Source organism: Ammospiza caudacuta, chromosome 2 (assembly GCF_027887145.1).
Source record: "Ammospiza caudacuta isolate bAmmCau1 chromosome 2, bAmmCau1.pri, whole genome shotgun sequence".
NCBI lineage: Eukaryota > Metazoa > Chordata > Aves > Passeriformes > Passerellidae > Ammospiza > Ammospiza caudacuta.
The window spans coordinates 15,295,445-15,321,277 of record NC_080594.1 but is presented as its reverse complement, the minus strand read 5'-3'; the positions used below and the strand labels follow the sequence as shown (position 1 = coordinate 15,321,277).

At 40.4% G+C, this 25,833-nt stretch overlaps 1 protein-coding gene across 1 annotated transcript in view; it reads left to right on the top strand.

Annotated features, from left to right (window-relative positions):
- Window positions 1-19,233, top strand: part of CYYR1 (cysteine and tyrosine rich 1) — a 29,955-nt gene extending 10,722 nt beyond the window's left edge. Inside the window, exons 3-4 of the mRNA XM_058800109.1 lie at window positions 13,566-13,723; window positions 17,641-19,233. Of these exons, the coding sequence (XP_058656092.1) occupies window positions 13,566-13,723; window positions 17,641-17,774 (292 nt within the window). The 3' untranslated portion in view covers window positions 17,775-19,233. The remainder of the gene's footprint in view (window positions 1-13,565; window positions 13,724-17,640) is intronic.
- Window positions 19,234-25,833: the final 6,600 nt, after the last annotated feature.

Sequence of the window (25,833 nt, the reverse complement as noted above, 5' to 3'; positions counted from 1 at the left end):
ATTAAATTTAGAGAAGTTTGGAATGGAGGCTGTTAATCCCTCTCTCAATCTATGAGCCCAGATGCAACATGTGAGGCACAGTCCCCAGATGTGGTGTGTCTGGAAACATTTATTAAAAGTGTGCATAGCTTTTATAATATTTTTACTCTCAGGCTGGAATAGCATGAGTCTGGATAGCCAATAGTATAAATATTCTGATGACTAACCAATAATACACATGGTTGATTCCCTAAAGAGCAACATCAGCTTTGTTTCTCTAAGACAAGCACTTGTATAAAAATTTCTTCTGCAAAACTACTATGCTTCTGCTACTTGTTACACACCGTGTTACATCTCTCCTGCCTTGACTGCATAGTCCTTTCTTTTCTTATTAGAAGCTCTTTGTTTCCTTTCCCTACACCCAGAGCTTTCCCAGAGCTTTGGTGACTTAGCACTGACTCAGAGAGACGCGAGTCCTTTTGATATCTGTATATTTTTTTCATACCTACTGCAGCTTAGCTCTGAATGCAGGGCTTTTGCTTGCCTTGCACTGCTAGGTCAGTGCAACCAGGCTCCCACTATCACAGGCAGCCCATAAGTGTGCCAAGCTCAATGTTCACAGTAGCTCACCCCTGCTGCATCTACTGGAAAGCTCTTCCAGAGCCATATTTTTTTTTGCCATCGAGAATCTTTTCTTTCACAAGCTTTTTCTACATGTCTGCTAATTCTTGTGATATTTTTTAAATTGACCCATCATTTTGATATGAAATTGTGAAACAACTTTTTTCATCCCTTCTCTAAGTGATGGATTGTGGACCGGGTTTGTTTTGGGGAGCTTTTACATGGCATAGTAGACATCCATTGTGTGTATCACATGTGATTCTTGGGGTGTCCTGTGCAGGGCCAGGAGTTGGACTTGATAATCCTGATGGGTCCCTTCCAACTTATCACATTCACTGTATTAGTTAACTGTGTACATTTAAGTATATTTCTTGATTCAAAAGTATAACTCTTGTTTAGTCAGTGGGCTGTGTGGTTTGCAATATATAGAAAGAAAATAATTACCTGCTTTCTTGGGTAAAAATTTCTTTGTGTTATTTGACTGTGCTGTTGACCAACCTGTCTGCTCTTTTCAGCAGTTGCACATTTTTCTGAAGTCACTATAATGGACTGTGATCCTTGGGGGGAAAAATTGGACATATTGAGCATATATCCTAATGAAAACAGTATTAATATCTTGTTTAGTGGTTGTGGAGGTTTTTGATGTTTTCAATATCTTGCAAGCCATGTAACGGCATTCAGTCACCTCCTTCATGCTGTTGCAAAATGGTGTCAAGTTTAGATTAGTAACACGTTGTGACATAACAGCAGGATTTACCTCAAGGGAACCTTCACAAAATGTTGTGTTTATAGATCATTCTGTCAAAATGGCTCAGATTGTCACTCCATCTGGTTTTGCTACCAGTCTTCTGGCTTGTGTTTATAATCCTGATGTTATTTCCCATGAATAACACCAGCTCTGGCAAAGTGCATGGACTTACTAGAGCACACAGGATGGCAAAGGGCAGCTGAAGGTTGGTTGCACTTTGGTGTTCCTGGTTGTGTTTAACTACTCTCAGATATGATAAGAGCCTTCTGCCAAGCTTCCTTGTGCTTCAAAGAGGAGGGAGCAAAGTGTTTCTTTTTTGCTTTATCTCATCAGCATAAAAAGCAAGGTAACGTCACCAAAACTGTGAGGAAGGAACCAAGTGCAGGGGGTGTCTCTTCTGCACAGCTCTGCAGGAGTAAGAAGTGTCCCATCTCCTGGGAAAGGGGATGAAGGGACTGGATCCTCTGTTTGTGTTACCCCGCTGCTGGGGTTTCTCTGTCCTCCACCTGGGCCACGCAGGTAGCTGAGCCAGGATTCCATGGATTTGCAAGGGAAGTTATTGCTGGCTCATCAGTAACTGGCTCTTCTCCAGGCCCCAGTGATTGCTGAGGTGGAGGAGGTCAAGCCTAGCTCAACATTACTTAATGTGTGTGTGCATGTCTTTACCGTGTGGTGACTTCTGCAGCCTCAGCATAGCTGCATCCAGATAAAGCAACTTCCATCATTTTATGGAACCTGCAGGAGCCACAGCATGTTTTTCTAAGTATAGTTTAATTTTCAGGATTTTTTTCATTTTCTGACTCATAGTCCTCTTCTCCAGAAGCATAAAATGATTCATATATCCAAGCACTTAACACCTTTTCCATTTGTAAATGGCATTTCATGCAAGCTTAATGAGGATATTCCAAACCACTAAAACCATAATTTGCTTATGCTTCGTAATAAGGTTTGAATCCTGCAAAGAGTTTATGTTAATACTCTCAAGTTCATTGTAGGTTTTTGCAAATGGTGATTTAGAATCAGAATGTCCTCTGGCTTAGTCTCACTGGGTTTTTGTGCCCCTTATAAGCTCTGACACAGCACCTGGGAAGAGAGAATGGGGAAGAAAAATTGAATTGGTGCTGTAAATCTGACAGAAAGAAAAAAATGAAGGAGAGGTTCTTTTATTGCTTTCACAGGAGTAAGATTTGAGTATTAAAGTACATTAGAAAAAGATGAAAACCATTTTTTTTATTTAATCTGCTTTAGAATTTCTAAAATTAAACTCTCAGTGTCTTATTATTTTCATATGAAGATATGAGGGAAAAATCCCTTTGCTGGGTAATTCAAAGCTCAGAAAGATTTATTTAGACTCAAAATGTACGTTTCTAGCTAGCACTGCAGTTTTAAAAAGCTATTGCATGGTTGCTCAAGCAATGCACATATTTTATGATTTTAACATGGAATAAAATAATTTATGATGTTAGGTTTTTAATGTCCTAATTCACACTTTTTCTGCCAGATCATCCTAGAACCACTCCAGATTATTCAATGTCAAAAAACCCCTAAATAATTTTCATTTGTCCAACACATAGAATTCTAAAAGCAGTAAAATCTTCTAATCTGAGCTGAAATTTAATAAATGCATTTATTTAATGTATTTTTGAGAAGAAGTTAATATTCTCAGAATCAGATTTATGAAACGGTCAAAAGGCATTTTTTCTGGTTCTTAAGGTAGTGTTATTTGTTTGTATTCAGATATTTTATTACTATGTTTTATTCAATGTTATTTTCACTTTATTGTTGTGAAAAGGATTTTTGGTTACAATTTTCCTCTCCTTTGTTACATTAAATGGCAAAATTCTCTCCTCTATCTTCCCTCATTCTCCAATAACTTCAAAAAAAAAAAAGGAAGAAAAGTCAATAAGCTTCTGCTTCAGGAGTGATTTATCACTCATTAAAATGTCAATGAAAGAGTCCAACTGAAGTAATGCTAAGAGTTGGGAAAGGACCATGAATTCCAGTGCCTGCAAAGCTCAATGCATGCCATGTGTGTTTAGCTTTGTAGAATCGAAAATGGCCTGGCTCCTTGCGATCAAAGCTGTTTTCCACGTGCAGGTGTTGCCACCAGGGAACTGGAAACAGCCCTGACACTACTTCAGCAGGTGGGTCCCTTTGTTCCCTCCCTCACCATGCTGGTCTCTGCACAAATTCCATTAAAATGAACAGGAACATTGCTGGTCTTTCCAGAAGGTGCAAGATGAGCTAAAGCCTCCATTTTGGTTATGCTCCTTGAATGCTTTTCCAGTGATGTGGGCAGTGCAGAAGCCTCTCAGAGGCTATGATATAGATGTATATAGAATAATAATGTGGTGGTGTGCACAGGGGTCCCAGGGCGAGGGAAGAGATGAGAATCTTAACTCCATACTTCAGAAGGCTGATTTATTATTTTATGATATTTATTATATTAAAAGAAAATTATATACTAAAACTACACTAAAAGAATAGAAGAAGAGATTTCATCAGAAAGCTAGCAAAGTAAAGGAATGGAAAGGAATAAATAATAAAATCTTGTGACTGCTCACAGCCTTGACACAGGTGGCTGTCATTGGTCATCAAGTAAAAACAATTTCACGTGCTGGGTAAACAGTTCTCCAAATCATATTCCAAAGCTGCAAAACATGGAGGAGCTGAAGCTTCTCAGCTTCTCAGGAGAAAAGATCCTGCAAAAGGATTTTTCATAGAATATGTCTGTGACAGTATATACAAAATCACGAATGGGACAGGACTGCTGTGGAACACGTCTCAAGCTGGTTTATTTTCCAGCATCAGTCTCATTACATGGTTGGGACAGTGGGAAGATGCCAGCAGCTCACGTCCTCAGCAGCAGCTACAGAACTCCATGTTACAACTCACTTTTAAAGTCTTTTAACTAATCACACAAAGCAAAAGCATACTGACAGTAGATTTATCCAACCACTATAAGTACACATACCTTTGATTAAAACAATGCTTGCTTATTTTGAATACAATACCTGCTTGTAAGCCTTAAAATACTATTTTACCTCTAATTTTAAGGATTCCCACAACCTACACCCAATATGGATGACAGTCATGAGATTTTCAGGCAGATATAAGTTTGGTCTGTTTTCATATCAGGGGTTAATTGTACAGCTTCAGGTCGTTAAGTCACATTCCTCCAGTTTGCTCTCCCCAGTTTACTTTTGTTTATACTTTTGAAGCCTGAAGCTGTGATGATAACCTTGGTTCTCAGGCCTGGAAGGGTTGTTTTGTCTGACCAAACTATGATGAGAGCTTGCTGACTGTGACAGCTACAGCCGGTCTGTGGCTGCACACATAAATTGGCCATAACAGACACCAGCTCGACCAGCCTAGCTCATTAAAGAATAGAAGTAAACAAGCCCCTGGGTATGATAATTAATGTTAATAAACTCAAACAGGGGACCTCAGCCAATCCCATTGAATCCTGAACGCAGATGCATCATTGGCCAGTGAGGTGGGCGGTGCTAAGACTCCAACCAATCAAATGTTTAAGAGCAGGAAATTTGAAGCCTATAAAAGAACACCCAACAATAAACCTCAGCTGTTGCTTCATGGACTCACCGTGTTCTTATTGCATGCTTGTCACCAAAACTGTGACAACTAACACTCTGTATGAAGTTCAGAGTTAGACACTAATGTAGTACAGCATCTGAAAAATATAAAATCTAAAAACGTAAGGCTTCACTGTGCTTTGAGCCACCTGGCCTCTGCTGTGCTAACACAGGCCCTTCTGTGAAATGCCTGGAGGATGCCCTGTCTGGGGATTAGGTCCCAGCTCTAAATAAACAGATGAGTAAAGTCTAAATTTTTTCACACTCTGCCCCCTAAATGAAATGAAGAGTCCTGCTGCTATTTTTTTTTTTTTTACAGAAACTGCAATAAATAGGTATGGTTTTATCATGTTAGGAGCTGTAGGATTTTCTGCAAATTACCATTTAATTCCCTTTCATTGGCTAAGGAACCAATAAAACAAAGATATTCCAGGTGAAGGAAATATGACAGCAGAGGATGGTTAACTCTCAGCTCTGCCAGTGATGACTTAAACCTAGAAATAAAACAACACCACTTTCAAGATAATATCAGTATAGGAGTTGATACAAAGGTTGGTCTTTATTAGAGGCCTCCAGAGGCAGATAGGGAAAGTTTCCACAAAATGCCCTCGCCCACATGGGGTGAATACAGTTTTGTAAGTTTAGCAAATCAGCATAATTGACAAAAATCACCAATTGGAGACATAAGTGCTGATGCAATTTTCCCCAGTTCAGCCTTCTCTGAATCCTCTCCCCTCCAATGGAAACTAAACTTTGTTCATGAAAATGTGTCTTGAAGAGCTGGTTTTCAGCCTTAGTTCCCAGAAAGAACCAAGATAGAATATGGAGCCTTGTACCCCCAGGGGCTTGGAGCTCTGAAATATGTTTTGTCTTTCTGCCTAGGGAAAAGGCAGGGAAAAGTACTGGGAAAACTAGCCACAGATACAACGATAGAATACAGAGCTAGAAATACATGTGTAAAGAATACAGAGAATATATAAAAGGAAAAGACAAAAAGTATGTGGCATCATCTGCACCAACAGCTCATGCTGCAATGCTTGCAGTAGTGGCTGGATGGCAAAGGGCTGTCAAGGAAATGGTTTTATGTAGAGAAATACAAGAAGGACCAGCCTTTGTTATGCAAAACTCTGCAACTGAAGTTGATTAGAACAGATAGAGAGCTGAGAAACAATGAAGACAAGATAGCTTGCTTGTTGAAACAGCAAGATAATGAAGGGCATCTCTGAAAATGCCTTGAAGCATGGCAGAGTTCTCTGTTGGTTTCCATGTCTAGCGTTGACTTCTCTTGTATAGCGCATTGACCTGTAAATATTGAAGAATTGCTACTTTTTATTACAGCAATTGCAGTCCTTCCTTCTTAAAAAATCAGTTAATCTTTGTGTCATTTGCATCCTGCCTTGGTAAAAGTGTTAAAAGCTCCATCTCCTGACCCTTTCCCTCAGTGTCTGCACAGTTGTCTCGCTGACCACTGTCTCACTGTGTCTTTGTGCAGAATGTTCCTTGGCACACCAAAATTATGTCATCTGTGGCTGTTTTGGGGATTTGTTACAGGCATTAGGCAGGCAGCAGATATGCCAAAAGGTGCTGAACTATCATTCTTTCTGGCAACTGTGACTCTACAGGTTTGGTTTCAGGCTGGGCAGAAATACTATGAAAAACACCAATCACTTTTTAAAAAAAAAATTAAATGTTTAATAGTAATAAAATGGTTATAAAAATAGCAATATAATTAGAGTAATAATAATTTGGACAGTTTGGATTAGGACAATATGAGACAATAGAAACAAAGAGTTAGAGATGTCCAGGTACCTTTTTCTGGGCAGCATAAGCCTGAAAAAGGACACACGTAAACAGAGGATTAACCCTTAAAAACAATAACCTGTTGCATATTCATACACCTCATACATGATGCATAAATTCCATTTGAACAAAGGATTCTGTCTGGTCAGTGTCAGCTTCTTCCTTATAGTCCTAACCGGGGTCTTCAGGGCTGAGCGAGGCAGGAAGAAGTTTGTTTCTCCTGATAATGGAGCAATAAATTCTCTTTCTCTGAAAGATTTAGGTGTCCTGTGGCTGCCATCTCAGTGCGAGTCCTTTGTTTAAAAAAAGTATCTTATATAGCATAGTTTCTATTTCAACTTTATGTTATAACCTAAAACTATATTCAACACATTACTTAAAAAATTAATACAGCATAACTTTCTAACATAACACATATAATATTCATTTTAATATTTTCAAAAAGCCAATCATAAAATATGCGTTTTTCACAAATACCATCTAAGATACACTCCTGGGTAAAGCAATGCAGGTTTGACTGTCCATAAGTCAGAGATTTCAGGATCTAACTGGTAAGATGTCCAGAAGTCAGAATAGTGACTTAGGCACCTGCATTGAGCTCATGGAGTTTGTAGAAGCTACTATAATTAAAATCAGTGTTAGAAAGGATATGTTAAGAATTACTAGAAATACCATTACCCTGTGATTCTCCTAGATGTCTATACTCAGCAACCCAGCTGCCAAAAGTGATCCATAACTGGGGTTTAATAACTTTTTGGAAGCTCACTTTGTCATCCTGACTTCTCTTGTGCTTTGATTCTTAGAGAGGTGAAAGTTGAGCAGTGCTGCTGCTGCAGTTGTAATTAGTCCAAGTAACCAAGGGGTTTGCCAACCAAATTGGATAAATAGTCCAACACTGCCTCCCTCTGAATCACACTGAGTCTGAGTCCAAATAGTAATTTTTTCCAAACAAGAATATCTGGATCAGAGTATGAAAGATCATTGATTTTTTTTGTTTTATTTTATCTCAGAGAGTGAGTTTTAAAAAAACAGTTAGCTTTGTTGCAGTTTGACACTGGCACAATGCTTCTTTTCAAATGCCTTGAAGAGTGAGAAATTAAAGGCATTTATTAATATTAGCAGTAGTTTTTCAAAGTGTATTGCATGCATTGTTACTAATATTATTCTAGAGGTACAGTGCCAACAAATAAATACAGAGAGTTGGCAATAAATTAATTGGGGAATTAATAAAGAACTGGAATTAGGAAAGATGATGAGATGAAAGAGATGAGCTGAGCGAAGTCTGAGAATGGCACATCTTTCTTGCAGTAACATGGTAATGAATATTGTGAAGACAGTGGGAATACTGATCCTCACATGTTTCTAACAACATGCCATACTTGGTCAAATTGTTGTAAAATTGCTAACATTAGCAATTTCGGGCTGAAAATACCTTTATGCCAGTATAAATGCATCTCTGGTGCAGAGCACTGTCCCTTCTACAATGAGAGTTCCTAAATTGATACAGTATTATAAAGTGAGCTGGGCTCCCAGAGAACTTCGTGGGCTCTAGACTGACATTACTCTCAGAAATGAGACTTGGTACTATGGTAAATAGTGCCAAAAAACCTTCTTTCCCAACTGTTTGACAGTCAAGAAAAACAAATCTAATACCACGCTCTCAGGAAACAGCAAAAGAGGTTGAGAAAAAAATGCAGTGACGAGTGGCCAGGGCTTCAAGGCATGAAGGAATCTGTAGGCAGAGCAGCCAAGAGGGACCAGGTTTCTGCAGGGGAAGAGTTGGCTGGCAGGCATGATTCTAAATGTCTGTAAAATCACATGCAGTGCAGAAGGAAGGGGTAGCTGGTATGTGATGAGCTGAGGGCTGGGATCCCCAGAGAAAACTATTGGGTATTTAATTAAGAATAGTCACAGAGGGGAGAGTTTGTCAGACACATAGTGGTTTTAAACTGACAGAAGGAAGTTTGAATTAGATGCTAAGGAAAAATTCTTTACTGAGAAGATGGCAAAGTAATAGAATAAGTTGTCCAGAGAAGTCCTATCCCTGGAGGTGTTCAAGGCCAGTTTGGATGGGCTTGGAGCTATCTGGTCTGGTAAAAGACATCCCTACCAATGGCAGGGAGGTTGGAACTAGATGGTGTTTGAGGTCCCTTCCAACATAAATCATTCTGTGACTATATGACTCTTTTCCATTAAGTCAGGAAATTCTTTGCCACTTGAGGCTGTGGGTCCTAAAATTTACCTGAGCTTAGGTCAAGACTGGACGGGTTTGCAGAAAAGAAATCCATCAAGTGATACAATAAAAAATTAACCAATCTGTCTGGGCCAGAAATGTTAAGCTGGGAATGAGATTTATATTCTTTCCAGTGGGATGTTGCTAAAAACAGGGGAAAAGCTGCTTCTTTAAATAGCTGATTTTTATCTTGACAGTGTCTCTTGACATTTCTACAGCTTTAAAATTACTTTTCCCCTCAGTCTTTACTTTCCCATGTATTATTTTTCTGTGGCAGTCCTCTCCTCTTTATTGGCTTTGTTTCTGTGAAGGACTTTGCAGGCACACAGTTTGTGGAAATTGGGAGTGGGGCTGCAGCTGAGCCTCATCCCTGATGGGCTACAGGTGTGCAGGACAGGTGAACAGTATTGAAGGTAATGAGCCATGGAGTGCCAAGGTGCACTGACCAACCACCAAAGGGTACAGGGGGCACACAGGTATAAGGCATGTAGGATGAAGGGTATAAAAGGTTGTACTGAAGAGCAATAAGGAGCTGATGCTTGAAGCCTTCTTCAGAGTAAGTTGTACCTCCCCTGTCAGGACTTCGCATAATGTTTTCCTTCAAACTGTTCAACTTCAAAATGTTCCCTTTTTTAAAAAACTTCCTAGTTGCTCTGTGTTTCTGCTGTGTAGTTTCCAAGTCTTCTTTAGCTTTAGTCTTCTACAAGAAGCGACACTTTTTCTCTTGGGCACTTTCCCTTGAACAGCTTTAAACCCCACTGTATTCCTCTGTATCTCTGTAAAGAAATCTAAAATATCAGTGTGTGAAAGAGGGACAAAGCAAGCAGGCTTTAATAAAAAGGCATATTTGCTTTTAGGATATTTATTTTCAAAAATTTTGTAACAGGGCAAAGAGAAACCTTAACATGTTAGAAAAAAATACATGCTTATTTTTCTTCACATATATGAGAAATGGAGTTGTAAAGAATTCTCAAAACCTGACTGAAAGCTCACAAAGCTTTTGTATATTTTGTACATTTTTTTGTACATTTGTATGCAAACTCTGAGATAAGGTGTGCTGACTTAGAAAGGCCATAGAATAGAGATGGCATTGTTGAGAGAGAGATTGAACTTGAAACAAGTTTCAAATGATGGCCTTGCAAAAAGACCAGATATTTTGGAGAATTAAAACTGTGCAAGTTGCATTGTAGCAAGACCACATGGGGTAAATAATAGGTGATTGGTGTTAGAAGTATTAGTAGCATTGTGTGGCAAAGGCTAATAGGCTGAAAATTATTTATAAGGTATTGTAACCAGGAAATAGGTTGGGTTCTGATAGAACAGCAATTAATTTTACATCTCTTATGTCTCACCCTTCAATGAGACTGATACTGGAATAAAATCTTTTTAAATGCCTCTCCATTGCCCCGTCTCTTTAAAGCTGGGATTTTCCAACTCATATATTCTAGTTATAGGCTTTCCACAAAAAGAACAAACGTTTCTTTTTGTGCTGTGTGCCCAGAAAAGCTGCTACATGACCACTGTCCTGCCAGGATTTGATGCTGAGGAGATGCAGCCAAGTGGAGGCAATGAGCTCCTGGTTTCACTGGGGCCATTGTGAGGGGCTTCAAGGGCAGGTCTGTGAGTCAGAGTGAGTTTGCATTCTGACTCACCATTAGCTGTGGTATGGAGTTAGATGTATTCTGTTATGTACATTTGAAAGAGTACATCTCCTTGAGTCCTCTCACCCAGTATAGTTGTGCTTAGGCTCAGAGGCCTTTTCTAACAGTGGACCTCAGTCCTTGTTGAGTTTCAGGTGGAGGCAGATGCAGAGGGGCTTTCTACAGCTGTGTCATGCCAATGAAGAGTGCAGCCCATTTCTCAGCACAAATGGGGTATGGAATCTGGCTGAACACTTCTGGAGTAAATGGGATGCCTTTGCCTTTGAAAATAGTTGAAAATGCCTTTGCCTTTGAAGGCAAACTATTTAAACTGTTACACAATGGGCTTTATTAATACAGAAATTTAATTTAGCATGGGAATGTAATATGTGCTGTGTGTTACATGCTTCTGGGTTGGAGGTTGAGTTTTCCTCAGGGTGCAGCTGGTTGGAAGCACAAGGAGCTGTTTCTGTGGTTTCTGGGGTTTAGCAGATCAGCCAGGCAGAGTGTACCAGGGATGTGGGAGCTGGGCAGCAGTGGACCATGAACAGAGCAGTGCAGGACTGGAGGGCAGTGGTCAGTGAACTGACTGATTCTGCTGCTGGGAATCCAGCTGGGAGAGGGATTATTTCTGCATAAAGGAGTTCCCTGCAACTCTGATGCAGTGCTTCACCCACCAAGTGAATGTAGCAAAAGCAGTAGCAAATCACTTGTTTGTAAAAGGGGTACCATAGTTTTTAATTGTGATATTATTAGAGAATCTTCTAGCATGAAGAGAGTCAAGTTTTAAAGCATCTTCTGAATCAAACTATTGTCTCCTATGGCATTTTCCCTCAAGACAGTGATATTGTTGCCTTGATTTTCTTACAAGAGCATCTCTGAAAGGAAAATACTTCTTTTTTCTTAGATGCCAGTTATTCTAAGTGTGTTTCTCAGTTACTCATGGTGGTTAATGCAAAGCGCTTGATCTCCTGGGCATTTTGAGCTACTGGTTTTACAGCCAGGTGTTTGCTGTCATGAGTTAGGCTTGTGTTAATTAGGGCTTCATATATTCTGCAAAACATTACCAGGTTTGTTCTCCCTGCACACTCTTCATTCATTGCTGCAGAACAGCAGAAAACGATTTAGCTCTCTGGCAGTGTATTTATTACAACACCATATGTTCTGTGTTTACTTATAGTGTACAATTAAGTGATTGTACTGCAAATCATGGCCAAGTTCCTGAATAGCTGGGGCCTAAAAACAAGCTCTAAAATTCATATTTAGATTCCCAAATAGAAGATCTTATTTTCAAGTATTGAGTCCATCCTGATTCTTGCTCAGTTTTTTGAAGTGAGCAGACGATCAGCATTTTGAAAAACAGACCTGCTATGTTTTCCCATGCTTCTGTGGGGAATCTAAACTATGGTTTAGACTCCTCTTAATATTTGTGGTATTGCAGTGCCTGTTGTATTCTCTACATTGCAGTAATTCCTAGTGAGGCTTGTTCATGCTGACAAACTATCAATTTGGATTGCTTAAAATATTCAGTAGAAAGGTTGCCAGCAAGGTTGCAATTTGGAGTCTTTGCTGGAAGATGAAGAGAGGCACAAAGTAAGAATATTTCTGCCAAGTCACTGGGCTTTTTCCATTAAAGGGTAGGCTTTAAATAGCATCTTTCATATAACATGCTTAACTGCCTGTAGCTGGCAACTAACCTGAGTGAAGCAGGGTTCATCAAAAAGTCTGATTTTGCTCTCAGTATTATTGGAAGCTCTTCAGTGTCTCTTAGTGAGGTTCTTTTTTTTGAGGTTTTCCAAGGTTTTTCTCCAATGTGTGAGTACAATAAAGCTTTCTTTCCTTTCTCTATATTAAAATTTCAAGGAAATTCTGATTCATTATTTCAGGAGCTGAGTTAAATTCTTTCCTCTGGATCATTTTAAAAGAAATTTTGTAAGCCTCGGATATGTGTGCTGGCTGAAGCAGCAAATGTGTGAAAGGGTGGTGTTGCTTTGCTTTATGCTGCTCATCCTTGAGAAGAGGATGCTATCCTTAATCTGTGGGCTCAGAAGCACAGCAGGAGGACTTTTTGACCTAGAATAAAACAATGACAATATTCTGTGAAAGTATATCATGCACATGGATGCTTCTGAAATATACTGCTGGGGTAACTTGGTCTTTCTTTTCAAAAGAAAATCATACCAATAAGTCACCATGATATTTGCTGAAAAATCCCTTTGCCAGGATTTTTCTCCTGAGAAGCTGAGATGCCTCAGAAAAGAAATGAAAACAGTGATCATCTCATTGCTTTGGAATGGGGTCTGGAGATTGTTTACCAACAGGTGCATTTTTGATTCCTTCTGTATGGGTTGTTTTTAATTAATGACCAATCATCATCAGCTGTGTTAGACTGAGGAGTCAGTCACGAGCTCTCATTATCATTCTTTTCTAGCTTTCTGATGTATCCTTTCTCTTTCTTTACATAGTTTTAGTATATAATTTCTTTTAATATATCATAAAATAATAAGTCAGCCTTCTGAGAACATGGAGTCAAATTCTCATCTCTCACCTTGTCTTGAGGACCTTACAACACCACACCAAAGCCTTTCAGAAAAAAAGAGATCCTACATGACAAGGGGAAAAGGAAGGAATTATTCCTCATAATGTAAGTAAAAGTAGATAAATTTAGATGGTCCTAAAACAGGAGGATTTAATGTATGATAAATCAGCAGAGTGATCTGACACAATTGCAAAGGTGACTTTGAAAGAATTTCTCGTTTTCTTTTCAGATGTCTTTCATTTTTCATATTCACATGCCTTGATGGATCATGCCTTTTGTTGGATCAAGATTTGAGGCCTTTTCAGTAATTAAAATGCAGTTTTTGTCACATAGAGGCTGCTCTTGAGAAAATAATTTTGCTTTATAACATGATTTGTCTGAGTCTGACTGCATGTCTGTGTTCCCCTTGCAGAGGCACAGCAATAGCTGGAATTGTTTTTGGCATAGTATTTATGATGGGAGTGCTTGCTGGGATTGCCATCTGTATCTGCATGTGCGTGAAAAGCACCCGTGAGACTCGGGTTGGGGTCATCCGAGCAACGCACATCAGCACCATCAACACGTACCCAGGTAAGGAACCAAAGGTTCAGCCCTGCCAGAGTGCCTGTGGTCATGGCAGGAGTGTTATCCTTGGAGAGTTACAGCTCCACACTCATGATCTGGTTATTAAAATTGTTAGAAATGCCTCTGCCCAAATTAAGATGCAAACGAGACCATATGCCAGTGACAATAGTATGGGTTTGGTCTGACATGAGAGAGAGAAAGAAATAGAAAATATGTGGGGGGCAGAAAGGTAGGTGACAGAGACAGAATAAGGAAAGTATCACCACTCCATGGATCCCAGTGAGTTCCATTGATCCTCTCCAGCTGGGCTTCTTGGTGGTGATGGTTCCCCCAAAAAAGTATAGAATCCAATGAGATGATATGGCTCAGCCCAGGTAGGAAAACCCAGGCACCTCCCTGGGGCAGGGGGACTTTGCCATTGTCCCTTACAACAGACTCTGGGTTCATTGCATCACGTGCAGTCCTGTGGTGCAAGGCTCTGGGGGGCATTTTGGTGGGGAGGGGGTCTTTGATGGATTATGGCACTCCCTCAGCTGCCTCTCCCATGAATGTCCCATACATGTCATCTGTGGGGTTGGGGCTTCCACAGCTGGGCTGGTTTGTGTAAGGGAGGATCGGTGTTCACTGCCTCAGACCAGAGGTTACGCACAAAAACTCCTGCCCCTCCTCATTTTTGGGGAGAGGAAACCTGGCTGCTGTGGGCTGTGGTCTCCCCAACACCAAACACAGCCAGGGAAGAATCTGTGCTGGGTTTGGCTTTCTTGTGGATACATTCCCTCAGCCTTCGTTGTTTTTCCCTAGGCCTGAGATGACTGAACAATAGCATCTTATCTAGGTGGTTTAACTTACAGTCCAAAGTCCCTGTCAGGGATCTTCAGGGAAGCTTCTTTGGTTATAGCTTCTTTATACAGTTTTTGTTATAATGTGCAAAACTCTTTTATATCAGTGTTTGAGGCATGAACTATTTCAGTCTCTGGCACAAAGTAAATGGGGAATGTAACTACAGCAGGAGGCTCTTCTCAGTCTGGAGGGGAACAGCACAGCTCCTGCAGAGAAAGGCAGGGCAGCTCAGCATGCAGTGTCTGGCAGCACAGCTCTGTCTGGGAGAGCTTGTTCAGCTGCTGGGTGGGCTAAGGAGATCTGGCCAGGGGACACACTTCACAGCTGGGTGGCTCATGGAGCCTGCAGGAGTGTGTCAAGTCCTTGCTCAGGGCAGTGCTGCATTTTACAGGACAAATAAGCCTCCATCTCCCAGTGCTGGAGGCTCTCTGGCTATAGATCACTTTTTCTTCTGTAATGTTCTGGTTTTTGTATTTGTTCTTCATGTGCAGCTGGCTCCTTTGCATTGTCCAATATAGTGGAGGCCAGGCATATCATAGAAGGGGGAAAACCTGCACAATAAGGTCTGTGGACCATAGTGCAAAGGCTTTGAGTAGTGATGTGGAGTCTGATGCCACCTGAGCTGACTGGTTTTTGCCCAGAGCTCACGAGCACTGCTGGGTGCTGCAGGATCTCAGCTGGGTTCTACAAAAGCCCATGGGCATCTCTGCAGGGTGTTCTGTACTGCATGTCCCAGCAGGAGGGACTGCTGGCTAGGATGCAGTGCTCAATCTCTGCATCCATCTGGCATCATGCCTGAACTGCAATTTGGAGTACAAATTTAGACAATGGTTATAAAATCATAGAATGCACTGGGTTAGGGTGGACCTTAAGAGATCACCTAGTTCTACCCCCTTCCCCCAGGCCCAGGTGGGGACATGGTGCTGAGGTACCTGTTTGTGCCTTAGTCAAAGTTAGCTGAGGTTTGGACCTGCTCAGTGCAAGCTTCTCTGTGAGTTAGAATTGTTGTGATGTCATTTTTTGAGGTGCAGGCAGCAGCAGGAAGGCACAGGGTCTAAGCCAGAGGTGTCACAGGGTGTGCAGCATCCCAGGGGACAGTAGGGACCCCTCGTGCCTCTGGGGCAGTGCAGCTGTGTCCAGAGTGAGTGTGAGCTGGTACATATGGCTGTGTATGAGCCAGCTTGGTGTAGAGTCACTCACTGCACCACACTCGTCAACTTGCACCACTCTGGGAGCACCAAAGGGGGTGGCACCAAGCCAGCTGGGGTCTGCAAGGCACATTTGCCTCAATTCCACATCTACCATATGGAAATGGCCACATTGTTGAAGAGAAAAGCAGGCCCTGGATGCAGCATAATGGTGTTTATGCAATTCAGTGACATTGTTAATTACAAATTCAGGAGCAATTGCCTTGGGATAACTTTGGGAGTTCATTGTGATAAAACACAGAGGTGTTCCATGCATGAAGTCTTGTCATCCCACTCCTAGAGATCCCTACTTTTATATTCCCTCCTGTTGCAGAGTTTGCAGAGAACCTCAGGTGCATTATATATACTTATCAACAAGCTATGCAATACTTTTTATGTATTTCTTTATTATACCAGCTCTAATGTCTGTTTTCTCCCTCACAGTATTAGTTTCCAGTTAGATTGAAAGCATCTGTGATCATCCTTATAATTTCAACATTGTTTTGTGTACAGTGATGAGTATGAAAGGAAATGGCAATATTCTCAACCATGAAGAGCTACTTCAAAAATAAATAGTTGCTGCAAGCTGTAAAAAGCAGAACAAAATGTAAACTCCAGGGCTGTAACCTTTTCCTCCCCAAGTCTGTTTCTGCAATGACACACCCTTATCTCTCAATCTCTAGGCAGTTTGACTCCACCTCAAGGCCTCTAGTTCAAGCATCAGTTTGAGCAGCTCTTCCTCTCAGCAGCAGATTTTGGAGGGTGGGGAAGCTTGGAAATGTTTTCTGTGTTCCTGCTGTCTTGAGCGCTTCTGGAATAATGACTGACCTGGTTTGGCTGCATGGCTTGTGGCCAACACTGCCCCTGCCATTACCTGCTTTGGACAGGAACAGCAAGTGTGAGGATGCTCTTGCTTCTGCCTCAGCCACAGCAGCAGTGCAGTGTTCAAGAGAGCAGAGCATGCTTTTCATGGCACAGTGGGATTTGAGTCTCTTCCCCCATGACAAACATCCTTGGTTTCTGTTTCCACTCTTTGCTAGTACAGTTTTGTTGCCAGTCTGCCTGAGACATGTATGGAGGGGACAGGAGAGCATCTGTGGTGACATAAATGGACATATGAGGAGACTCTGGACCTTAAAATTTGTAGAGAATACTCTATTTGTATGCTGATAAAGAGCCTTTAGTTCTTACCTGCTATGATTCGGCAGCATTCGCTGTCTTTTTTGTCAGTGAATTAATCCTTTTTCTTTAATGTTATTAGAAGTAATTGAGAAAAAGTTTTCAGCTACTTCTGATTATTTTTGTTGCCTCCTAAATGCCTAATCCAGTTTATGAATGCTGGGCTCTCCTGAGATGTCCCCATTGGTGTGAGCAAGGTGAAAGCTTTGTTCTTCCTCAGCCCAAGCCATGCTAAGATGTCTTGCCCTGGGAGTGTGATGCTGATGTGCTTGCCATAGTGTGGCACCTGGAGATCCAGAGGGTGTTTGAGGTGTCTGTGGAGATCAAGAACCCTGACTGCCATGATTTTGACATTGCATAAATCCCTGTTGCTGCTGAAGGAGGTGGAAGGGAATGGATCTGATAAACTCAGCCTTTGTCCCCCAAAAATGTTTAGCTCTACCACATTCTCCTGGTGTCATGTGCCATACAGGCACTCAGACACTGTTACAGGCACAGCCTGTTGGTAGGCACACAGCTAAGGAGGGAAGTAAAGGGCAATAAACAATGACTCACATTGATATAAATTGACTGTATAATGGCAGTCTGGGAAAAAATGAATGAATTGCCAGGTTTTTTATCAGTTGCATGCAAGTCTGGATATCAGCAAGAAAATACTTGAAGGCTGCATCTGAAAAACAGTTTTTTAACTCTGTGTTCTTTTTTCTCCCATTTCAGTGGCTCCACCACCATACAGTTATGAACATGAGATGGAGCACCCAGCTGACCTACCTCCACGTTATACTGCAGCCCCACAGACTGTGATACAGTATCCCCCACCCCCTCCATACCCTGGGTATTCAGGGAAATGATTAACATGGCTTCACATGGGTATTGACTGCCTCTTGAAACAGCCAGCACTGCTGGGACAATGCTGTTGGCTCAGGGACAGATAGGATTGGGTTCTGCATCAACACATGTGGCCAGGTGTTGCAATAAACTGGAAAGGTTGCCAATGCTCAGGATGAATGAAAATACTGTCCACTGTGGACCAGCATGTTTCATAATTAAACAACATGTGACCAAAGAAACAGGTCCTAAAAGTTAGTGTCAGATGAGAGTGCTTAACACCAGTTCTTAGCTTCACCTGCAGCAGGAGTGGGGGTTTTCCCCACATAGGTATGTGCAAATGGTGCAAACAGTTCAACAAATTGTTTCAAAAGCACAAGAGGGTGCTGGGGCTTATTCTGGAGGAAAGCATCAACTGTTGCCTTGAGGTAACCACTGTGCCTTTCCTTGAAACGAGGGGAATAAGCAACAAGAGAGATTGAAACTGTTTTCTACTTCCAGCTGATAATACCAAGTGATCACTGTGCCTGTTGGTCTGATAACCATGTTACAAGGAGAAGGCCTGGTAGACTTTTCTAGTAATTAAAATTTATGGCTATTGGTTTTGGCCAAGTGCAGATTTTTTTAAGTGCCTCTTTTTAAGCAGTTTGTGACTAGTTTATGAACTGAGATGTTAACACAAGGATAATTTTTGTATGTGAAATACACTAATTTATAGCTGGTCTATTTTTACCTGGACTGAAAACCTCTATACATTGAAAATATACTAAAATGCCTTTTATACCAGCAAATGATGTTTTGATTTTTGTATAAAAATACTGAATCAGCAGAACTCACAAATGGGAGAAAAATACAAAACAAATATTAAAATGCCCTAGATTTGACATCAGTTTAATTGCATAAAGCCAGAGTTTTAAAATTTTATTTACCAGTAATGAGGATATCCAGACTTAGCAAAGAGATGAGAGTGGAAACTGAGCATCTGATTACTTTTGAATGTGTCTTGGGCAATTTAAAACTGTAGGTCATCAAGTAATATTTTTACATTTGCCATGCATGTTGTTCAAACTTACTTATTCTCCACTATATGCAGTCCAGATCTTAATGATTTAAAATATTCCATGTACTTATGCAGGTAACTGTAATTCTGCAGCAGCTATTTGACTTCAGAATATCATATTCCGTTACCTAAAGCATCATCTTTCAGTGTTAAGAGTATTATTTTTCTCAGGTTTATATGCAAACCACAAAGAGTGGGTCTCCAAGAATTTAAAAGTGCTGAATGCTCTTGGTTTGATTTGGGTGTCTGAGCAGTTTGAGAATGCTACAGCTGTGGCATCAGCTGCAGGTTACTGCTGGTTCACAGAGATCAGAATGCATTTAAATGTTTTCCAGTGTGGCCTTTCTCTTCTTTTCAGGTGTATTGATGTTGTAACAAATAAAAAAGCAACTTGCAAAAAAGGAGATACTGTATCCCAGTGAAATCAACCTCTCATAATCCCTGAAGTCTGGTGGTTCTGGCATTCAGTCCTGATTCAGGGAAGAACTGAAGCAACATTTAACTTAGCATAAAATTTATTCAGAGGCGTTCTTGAAACAAGACCTTACTGACTGTTCTTGCTCAGATTTTGCAGCTGCATTTGTCCTTTCCAGGCTGACTAAACTTACCCCCTTGAAACTCCACTTAAAAGTGCAAATGGGCTCAGTCCCCGTCAGTGTAAGTTCAGAAGATCTGTGTTGTGGCCACTGGCCACACTGAGTCCCCAAGGTACCAAAGCAATTGTGACCTAGCTAGAGGAAAACTGAGCTGTGTCTCAGGTATTTGGTTACTCCTTGGAGTCTTCTCCGAGAAAGGAGAGTTGCATTCTCACTTCTATTTTGCTGTTCAGAGGTGACAAGTCCTGAACTGGCTTATCCTTACGATTACTTCTGCTCTGGGTATGTCCTGTGGCATTTCAGCTGTTACCCTGACCTCCTAAGAGATCCCAATTGAACTCCTCCCATGAAGAGCAACCCTCTGTGTGTGGTGTTCTGGCAGTCTCTACTCAAAACCATATGCTGGGGTGTTGATGTGCCTGCCAACATGGTGACCAGCATGAAGAACAGAACAAAAATAGCTTTTCCTGCAGAGAACCCTGTTTCTGCTGCATCATTCTATGCTAGTGCCTCAGCACTTTCTAGTTTTTAATAATATTTTGGTGCCAAAAAGTTACCCACAGATAATGAGTGTTGTCGCTTTCCCTTTCCTGTATTTCATTTCTTTGTGCTGAACATGGAGACACACAAATCAAAGAGCGGTTTGTATTTGAGTAATTCAGTCTCCTGGAAAATACAGAGAAAGAAAACTATCCTATAGATCATAAATCTTCCCTTAGAGAGTTTTTCCACCCGTGACATTTGTCAGAACAAGTTAGGAAACAGATTTCTTGCATAACAAGGAATTTTTCAGACTAAAAGGCTTAAAGAAAGTCATAAGACTAAAAATCTTTTAGTCATAAGACGAAAAGTCTTCAATCACAGAGTTTTCTGTTTTTCAGCTTTGTGATTGCATGTTTCCTCTGATGATGTTGCATGAAGGACATAGTGACCAAAGTATCTACAAGGTTTACATGACTTATTCCACGGAATATTATGGAAATTGGAAGTTGAGAATTTAGTAGTAATTAAGAGCTATTTGTTTGTGGTTAAAACAGCAGTGGGAATGTTCGTTTTTGTATGTTAGTTAATGCTGTGCAGTTCCACATATACTGGGGCATACCAGAGTGATTTTAATCTCAAAGGACAACACATCTCTTTTCCTTGCTAATGGCATAAAACATAAAGGTATTGCCCTTTCAGCAAACCAGACAAAGTTAGCATAGAGTGGCCTAAAAGATGTGATGATTGCATTGAAAATAAGTAAAACTGAGAGAAATTGAGAGCAGGATGGAGCCTAACAGATTTATAAAACTGAAGGAATAGAGCAAAAACGTTGCTGTGTAACAACTGGAAGCCTTTGACAATAGTAAAGTTCTATTATTTGGGTTTAGTTGAAAAAATTGAAGTGTTCCAGTGCCTGAAAGGTGCTGCAAGAAGGCTGGAGTGGCACTTGTATTTTCAAGAGCATGTAGGGGAAAGTGGGGAAGTTTTGCTATAATACACAGAAATCTTTCATGGAGATGTTTAAGCCATAAATTAAAACATTTCAGTCTCTGACACGTGGGAATTCTCCAAATGTTTTAGTAACTCTAAAAATAATTTTTTAGACACCATAGAATAAAACACAACAGGTTCTTAACAGCACGCAGTAGTAGCATCTAACACCCTGAGGCAAAAATTGCACCAAAGAATTAATGGAAGTTTAATTTATTTCTTGTGCTTCCCTAAGACATCAATGTTTGGACAAAAAACCTTGACAAAATAATGAGCAGGACTTCATATCAAGTGGCTTCTGTGATTACACCCAGAAAAGTGGTTGTAGCTTTTATATTGCAGCAATGTATGAGATCCAAAAAGCAGAGCCCCTGCCCAAGCCTGACTTGTGCTACACCCATTGTAAATCCTGTTCCCACCCTGTTGAGACATTGGTGTACAGCAAGCAGAGGACTGAAAAAAAGAGATGTGATGGTCCATCACTTCAAAAAGAGAAAAAGAGATGCAGAAAAATAAAATGGTCAAGACTTTTTGTTCTGTATGGACTTAATAAGACAGCTCACTGTTAGGAAATAGCCAAGAGAAGGATCTGGGGAGCTCCAGCTTTGGGACCATGTCACTTAAGGTTCTGGAGGCAATAACTAAAGCAGAAACATTTATCTGTCTGGTCTGCTGTGAAGATTAGACAGTCAATATTCACACAGCTCTGGAAATGGAAAACATTAATTATTTTTGTTGCCATACTATGCATCATTAGTATTTACATCCTTAGTGAAGAGTAGAAGAGAGCAGGCTTTGGATGCCATTGCTACCACAATGATGACTAAGAGGGTCACCATTGACCCAATGAAGCCAACAGAAACAAAAGGAAAGCCAAAGACAAGAAATTCTGAAGAAAGTGTCTTTTTTTGTCAAACTTGCTCCTTCAGAGAGGTGAGTTGGCCTGCTGCCAGAAAAGGCAGCTAGTTTTGGACAGCTATGGCTGTGGATGATGAACACTGCTGAATTCCAGGGACTGTTTGTGGGTGTGATGTGACCTTGCTGTAATTGCCCCTTTACCAATCTTTTAAGGATATTTCATTTATTCACTGTTGAAGCCCATGGATCAATCCATACAGAATGATCAGTTTTGCAGTTCAGCTTTAAAGTGGTAGGTTTTTGATGTGGTTTCCATCACAGGCCCACTTCCAGTTTTGCTCCCCATTGGGACAGGATGTCTCTCCCCCAGACGGTGAGAGGCTTCTGAACAACAAAAGGATGTACCATTGCTGTCCTTCCTTCAGGACCTGTAATGTTAATCATGGATGCACTTTGCAAACACACAGTAGCACCTCCAATCCTTATGAGTGAACCTGCAGGAGCTACTAAATCCCAATCACTGGGCCAAAACATGTAAGAAATTAGTGTGACATCTACACCAGTGTCCGGCATGCCTGTAATGTAAATTGTTTTACCACGATGAGTCAGGCTGCAGGTCAATTTTGGTTGGTTGCGGTCTAAAAATTGCACCCAAAAGACCTCAGGACCTGAGGTTCCAAATGGCACAGACTTAATTGAATTAGCTGGAAAGTTGTTTTGCTTGGGTGTATCATGGTGATGAGAAAGAGTTTCATATCGTGGATTTACATCATCATGACCATATCATACAGGTAAGGCAAGGAATTGTTCATTTGAATCCAAATTTTTTTCTAAATCTTGATCAATATTAGAGCAATTAGTTAGTGGAAACGGAGGATTTACCTCTGCTTTAGACTGTGTTTTGCTTTTCTCTCTCACCACTGCTGCATCTGACCCAGAGGAAAAAGGAGTGAGGTCGCAGCAACCCGGGAGCCCTGCCGAGAAGGGTGGGAAAGCAGAGCTCCACATTCCTCATAGCCCCCCTTGCTGGAGGGAGCACCTGAGGGATGTGTTGCCTTGGAAACAGGGAGAAAGCCAGAACTTGCTAATTTGTGTCTCAGTTTGCTACACTGGACCTTTTTGGGATCAACTTTTCCCCCTCACAATCTGCCCAGTTCGGGCTGCCCGTGCACCACAAATCCCGAATCTGTGGCACTTTCCAATGGACTGTTAGAGGTTCCTCACCGTGCCCCTGCCTGTGGGGACTCAGCTGGAAAACTCTCAGCTCCAAGCTGCCATCTCAGCATGCTTTTCTCCCCCCTAGCAGTGAATGAGACAGGCTTCAAGGCTTCTAAATGAATTGTCTGTGTTGCCACAGAAGCTCCTGAGTTCTCCTGCTGCACCCTATCCAACTCTCTGGGCAGAGCCATCTTGGCCCTTCTTGAACATCACTGAAACAACAGAAAGGACACCTAAGAGAACTTAAAGTTAGTATTACTGAAACTGAACAGGAATTAACATTGCTTAAACTTAACAACACTGAAACTTGACAGAACCTAAACTTAACAGAACTTGACAGAACCTAAACTTAACAGAATTTAAATGTAACAGAAACTCAAATTAACAGAGCTTACACCTAACATCACTTGAAATTAACAACACTTAACATTACTTAAAGTTTACAGAACTTACAGAACAGCACTGAAAATTGACATAATTTAAATTTAACAAAACTAAAGTCAGAGTTGGGAGTGTTCCTTTAAAAGTTTCAGATACAACAGAATTTATTTTGACTCTACTGTTATAAAAAGCTACTGAAAATTTGTCATGCAGCAGTTAAACATCAGTGAACCATATGCAAGCAAATAACTGAATTGTAACTGACGTAGCAGCAAAATGGATTTACTGGAGAGATAAAGGTGTGGAAAATGTGATTTTATTTAATTTAGTTTTGAGAATAGCTCATGGTAAGTGCAAATATTATTGAAGTGCTTTGTGACAGCTAACAGCTGATCTGAAAGCTTCACAGACACAAGTGACTTTGACTTGATCAGCTTATATCCGTGAGAATCAGCATGGCCATCAGCCTGTCCCCTGGGAACCAACTCACATCTGCAAAAAGAGGGACTGGTACCTGTCTTCTACCCAGGAGAAAAGAATGTAAACATCTTTAGAGAAGAAAGTCTTTGGCAAGCACGTATACTAACAATTACTAACCAATGAATTGAGTAGCAACAAGCTACTAACCATTTTAAATTAATTGGTTACATTAACTATGCTTTCAGAATGCCATATAAATATGAGCTGTGAACAGTAAGGTTTCAGCTATTAGGACACAAAGAAAAAGGTGTCTTGTCCATCTCAAACTGCAAACAGTACTTTTCTGGTGTAAGCATAACTTTGCCAGGGTATTTTAAAGTGCAGCTTTACTCTGAAAAATGACAACTGTATATCTTGGCAAATTGCACTTCAAACCTGCTCAGTTTGCAGATGGTAAGACAGCTTTTTGAGATTGCTTGTACAATAGATTTGAGCTTGGACTATGAAATGTAATGGGATATAAATATTTAGGGATAAAACATCAGGGACATATTTATGTAATATTACTATGAGTTTTGCTCGTGTAACTCCATTAGGTCAGCGTGTGTGTAAGACTGACCTATTTATATAAACAGCTACAAAGTCATGGTTTCAGTGGCTTTTAAAGGAATGTGTTACTATTTACTCCATTTGTAGTCCATCACTGTACTTAAATTGTTTTGATATCGAGTCCAATTTTAATTTATAAGTGGTAACGAAGAACAGTTAGACTTGAATCACTGAACAGCTATACCCGTTTGAAATGCTGTCACATGTGTTTTTATGGTAAAATATTCACATTTGAATTATCTTACTAAAGCTGTTCAGTAAAAAGCAAGTAAACTGGTGAAGTTGGCACAATTTTGTCTGTTTTTGCAGTGGAGATTCATGAGTTAATTATGTCTAATTTTCGAATAGCTGCTGCAGATAAAGCTCAGGGTTTTCCTTCAAGTGAGCAAAGGAATGCCTGATTTATGAATGGCATAGGTCTCCCTTAGTTAATTGCTCTCTGCAGGTAAATCATGCAATGTTTTGACATTGGGCTTGAAAGTTAGTTGCTGTGGTGTAACAGTTTGTTTCGTTAATATCTACCTGAAATATTTTCAAGGAGGGATCTACTGAATTTTTTAAGGGGCCACATTACGATAAGTAATGCTCTGAGGGGCAAATCTTTTTCCAGCTATACAAGTTTTTAATTTGTGTGGTAAGAACTAACATCATTATAACTGAGTAAAGAATTGGTATTAATTCAGTCCAATCAGACTTTCAAATCAAAATTCTTGAAAAGGCAGTGTACATTTTATATGACAAGTTTTACTAATCATGCCATCAGCACTTCTTTTGAAAAGTTTAAATCTTGCTACATAGTGTAAAAGGAAGCAATTATGTAATACTATCTGCAGTCAGAAATGTACTACATCCACATAGCTAAACTTATATTTCTCTAATAAGCAGTCATGTAAAAATCTACAGTTTACTGAAAATACAAAGCTAGTTATAACAAAAGCAAAAAATTTACGTGATTCAGTAAAATCTGTTACCTAATATTAATAGTTCATAAAGACACTGAGGTTGGGACAAATTAAGTATTCCCTAGAGGCTCAAAATGAGACAAAGTTTGCTAGCTATGAAATGGCATGCAAACATACTGATTCATTGTCGGTTATTCCTGTCACTTACAAAATGTCACATGCTGAAAACTTTTTCACCTGTCTTTTACACAAAAGCTGCTTCTGTAAATTTGAATATTATGCCATTCAGACCTTCATGACCAGCACCACAAGTTAACAGTTTTCAGAGAGCTTAACAGTACCTAAATTTGCCAAATTTTTTTACAGAATGTATATACAGGTTTCTAAATTAAAGGCAGGGGCATTACTATTATATTAACATCAACTCATTAACTGGATTCAATCTGTGAAAACTCCATGGCTGCTGCTGTCTGCAGGCTCGCTGCCAGGACCCTGGACAGAGCTGTTCCAGCTTCTGGAGAAGTGGGCAGGCTCACAGAGGGCTGAGGAGCAGGGAAGTGCT